Genomic DNA, 4,511 nt, shown 5'->3' with positions numbered 1-4,511 from the left:
TTTGGTGGGACGGGGATTCGAACCCGCGACCCGCAGATTGCGAGTCGAGTGCCCTAACCACCTGGCCATGCCGGGCCTAGTTATTTTGATTGTGGCAATAAACAACCTTTAGTATCACAAATACTAATAGCTAAGAACGTGAGAATAAAAATAAAATGTCCTACTAATGACGAGAAAAGAATCCACTTTGAAAAAATTTCATACTGCAGCTTAACCTTAGTATTTGAATTTTGTTTATATTTGGAAGACCGACTAAGACTATTTGCTACGGTTCATAATTTTGAACTTCTGATCAGAGGGAATACAACCAGTCAGCAGCACCCTACCACCCACTATACACGCCAAGAGATTGACTGTCACACTTTTAACGCATCCACAGCTTAAAGTACGGGGAATATTTTGTGGTATAGCACGGATTCAGCTCCAAAATCAAGAATTCTACCACAAAAGTAACCCATACCCGATTAACTTTAAACCCTCTTATCTATAGTTTTATACATCTATAAATATGAATATTTTATTTTCAAATTAAACTAAAATAAATAGTTATGTTTTCTTATAAATACTTAATGGGCCGAGCGTAATCTAGTAGTTAGCGTGCCCGGACTGCGAATACGAGGGTTTATGGTCCGCATCCCGTTGCCGAGAAGAACGAGCGTTGCACTTTCGGATCGGGGATGTGGTTAAATCGTACTACTTAATTAGCGTAACCCTAAATTTGGCTGTGGCTGTTATTTATTAGCTACTTTACCACTAAATTCTGATCTATTTACTCAAAGGTTAGGGTTGACTATAAGAAGAAAGCTATTTGTATAGCTTTGCGCGAAAATTCTGAAACAAATAAAGAAACAAAAAAAATAAATACTCAAACTTTCTATATAGATATGAAGCGAACTGATTTTTGTTTACATAACACAGAATATCAAAATCACTATATGGAATTAACCCCGTTAACAAACAGAAATACGTATTTTATACTTATGACTTGTATGTTGCTTTTTTCTTACATATCTATCATTATGGGCCTTCCATTCCTACGTAATATTTTCATATAACATTTCTGATTGCCCTGTAAAACGGGTTTTTAAAAAATACGCGTTAGATGCGGCTGAAAAGTACAAAGTTGTATCGAATTTTGCGACTGAACTTTTCTCAAACGCACCCTGAACGTAGGTTTCACCAAAGTCAAAAATATCACTTTTTTGTGTTAATACAAGATTTAAATTAACTACATAACAAGTGAAAAATAAGAAAACTTTACTATTAAAGTTATTTATAAAATATACTGTTGTTCTATGAAGAAAGCAACTTTTGTTAAAGAGGCATATAATTACTACTGTTTGTAAGGTTTGATCATACATAGCCTTCATGTCCATCAGACATGCTTTAGTTTATCACTTCTATTAACTATTATATCATGTAAAATAAACAGTAACAAGTGATAAGACAGACCATAACCAACGCTTATCCTCGAAATAGAATGAATAAAACTTTAGAGTTGAGATATAACATTAAGATAGTTAAGAAATGAATAATGAAATTCAGTGGTGTCTCTACCTGCTTGTAAACTGAAGAGATATTGATTCCCATTCGAGCTTATAAAATCTTCAACTTGATTATTGAACAGATAGGCGATTTCCAACGTTTCTCTTGGTAGCTGTTTGTCGAGGCTCCCGGTGTTACGAAGCCGATCTCTATAACTAAACTAGTTGGAGGTAACTTCAGCTTAATTTATAAGTACTGCGTATTCATGTCAGCTGCAATATTATCAAGCTACTTTTATAAGAGCTTATAACGCTCGAACACGCGCAGCACGTGGCTAATGACATCACCAGAAGGGTAGCGAATCAAAATCTGGTAAGTTGCACGTCTGTAAAAACAGGTGAACTGATGTATTAGTTCTAACTTCGCGTTATACCTTGTGATTTCTTCACTTTGTCGACATTTATTGACGATATAATTACACCTACAATACGTTTTGTAGTTAATACAAACCCTGCCTGTAAGCTGTTATCCTAGGCGCTTTTGTACTGTTTTAGTTTTAAGGTGCGCAGTATTAATGAGCACCATTTGTTACATGTAATTATAAGTTTACCAAAGCATTCATCCGAATAGCTCACGTAGTTAACGACCAATGATTTATAGGCAAATATACTGAATTACAGTATACCCAAGGTGTAAAATTCTTTCTCCAATTGATTAGCAGTTTGCTTAAGAATTACATCGATTTGCCAGTATGTGAGTACTGTAAGTGTTTTAATTAGCAGTAATTGGTATAATGTATTAAGTTTACTGGAAAGAGCAAGCATAAAAAGAAACACGTGTAAACTAAAGTGACTCTCTTTTTGCTATTATAACACTATCGATCAAAAAGTTCTATTTCACTCAGATTGTTAGCCCTGTCTGATTAATTAGGGACACCGTTGCTGTTCTGTTGTAAAACAAATATGTTTTAAAAACACAGAGTGTATTCACCCCGAGACAGCCTAAACAGCTTTTCTCAAGTGTTTAAGCATGCTCCTTGTAACAAAAACCTATCTTGATGACGTCACTTCCGGAAGGAATACGTTATAGCTGTTAAAGCCTTCCTAGTTTTGTTAAGAGCATTTATTTTACTGTGTATTGCTTTTCTGTTTCTTTCGATCTTCTTTATAATATTCTTTAACTTCTTTGACAATTTTCTAAAAACTCTGTTTTACTGATGGGCTCGTGACTGTAACCTGATGATAAAATAACCTTCTATGCTGTTAAGAATTATCCTAAATATAATATATAAAAAAACAGCTCCAATACTGTCTCATTAAATAAATATATTATTTTAACTTCAGGTTATTCAACCACTGCAACCATCTTCTTTGAACACTCATGTAAGAAAACACGAAGTGTAATAGACATAGTTCCTAATGAAAGTAAATGACAGAAGTTATAAACTGATTATTGAAGCAGCAAGTAACAGAGTTGTGCAATTAAAATGTCGAAGACAGTTGCGTAGCAATATCTATTGCACTCGTCTAGATATTCAGTTCTTTAACGTAATGCAATGAGGCTTAAATCCAAAGAAGTTATTTATACTTATTCACTTAGGCAATAACAACCAATTATGATCTCATAAAATAGTACAACAGCCAATATAGGGTTGGTTTGGCTCTACGAAATATTATTTGGCTGAAAAAATAGTACCATGTTACGTGGCATAGCATCTAATTTAAATTTTGCTTTCTTATTCTTCAGGGTAAGAAGGAAATTGGATTATTCACCCTGGTATAACAATAGCAAGGATGGGCCTTTCTTTCTCTAGATCTACAAAACAAACTTCGCAACCACAAATTAAAAGCATTTTTATCAAAATATACAATATACTATTCTATACACAGAGAAAGCAAAAATGAACAAACGCTGGCAATAAAATATTCTAATGCATGTCATATAATATACTCAGGCCTACAAAATATACCAAAAAAAAAAAAGATCAGTAGCCAAAAGTATGTTATGAGCTGTTCGCATACATAGAAAATCAAGCATAAACCAGCAATAAATAAACAACCAATAATACCAACATCTACAATAAAGGGATAGATATGGCCTAATAGTTAGTTTGGCAGGTGTGGCATGGTGGATATAGTGTGCTAGACTATAGATCGGAAGCGTTAAGGCTCGAGCCGCGAAGTCGCTGTGCACTTTCAGTTGTGAGCGCGTTATAAAAATGATAGTCAATCACGTTATTTGGTACCAGTAGGTGGACAAAGCACTTGTGGCTACGGTTATTATGATTCGCTGCTATCCGCCTGTTCAGTAGTTCAACATTAAAGGATGGCTGTACCCAAATGCCTATAATAATTCATTCAGACCAAATAAAAAACATAGTTTACAACGCTCCATTTATTCAAGTAATCCAGCGTCTACTATAGATTATTGATATGCACATAACACCAAACTTTAACCCCAGTCTGCAATACAATATTCACATTAACAGCAACCGGAAGTGACTAAGTGTTTACCGTACAGGACTGCGGAGAAACAGCAGTTCAAAGATTCGAGTCGCGATGTCACTAAACAAGCTCCCAATTTTCACGTGTGAATGCATTATAAAGGTGGCAGTCAGTCCCATTATTTAGCTCAAAACCAAAGTTTTTGGGACACTTAGTTCTGTTATTTGATCCAAAGCCGGACAAACCCTTTTTTGACTCTGAGTTCTGCTGACCGACTGCCTTCCCTCTGTTCAACAGATTTAGAGTTAGGAACGGATGTATCTGAGCTGTAGGGTTTCATTTTAATATTTCTTACATAGAGCAATATTATTCAATAATGATCTACTTTTGTGCTAGTAATACGTATTTTGTTTTTGAAGGTTGTTTTGTTGTTGTTTGTTATTAAGCACAAAGCTACACAAAGGGCTATCTGTGCTCTGCCCACCACGGGTATTGAAACCCGGTTTCTGGTAGTATAAGTCTGCAGACATACTGCTGTACCACTGGGGGTCTTCAAGGTTATGTTTATCCATTATAAAGTAT

The 4,511-nt window shown here is 35.1% G+C and overlaps 1 protein-coding gene across 1 annotated transcript in view; it reads right to left on the bottom strand.

Moving 5' to 3' along the window:
• LOC106465099 (phospholipase D3-like) overlaps positions 1–1,744 on the bottom strand; it is a 56,836-nt gene extending 55,092 nt beyond the window's left edge. Inside the window, exon 1 of the mRNA XM_022393390.1 lies at positions 1,558–1,744. Coding sequence (XP_022249098.1) covers positions 1,558–1,590 — 33 coding nt within the window. The 5' untranslated portion in view covers positions 1,591–1,744. The remainder of the gene's footprint in view (positions 1–1,557) is intronic.
• Between the last annotated feature and the right edge of the window lie 2,767 nt (positions 1,745–4,511).

Source organism: Limulus polyphemus, unplaced genomic scaffold (genome assembly GCF_000517525.1).
Source record: "Limulus polyphemus unplaced genomic scaffold, Limulus_polyphemus-2.1.2 Scaffold66, whole genome shotgun sequence".
Taxonomy (NCBI): Eukaryota; Metazoa; Arthropoda; class Merostomata; order Xiphosura; family Limulidae; genus Limulus; species Limulus polyphemus.
The sequence above is the reverse complement of the archived record's forward strand: the minus strand, read 5'-3'. Positions and strand labels throughout refer to the sequence as shown.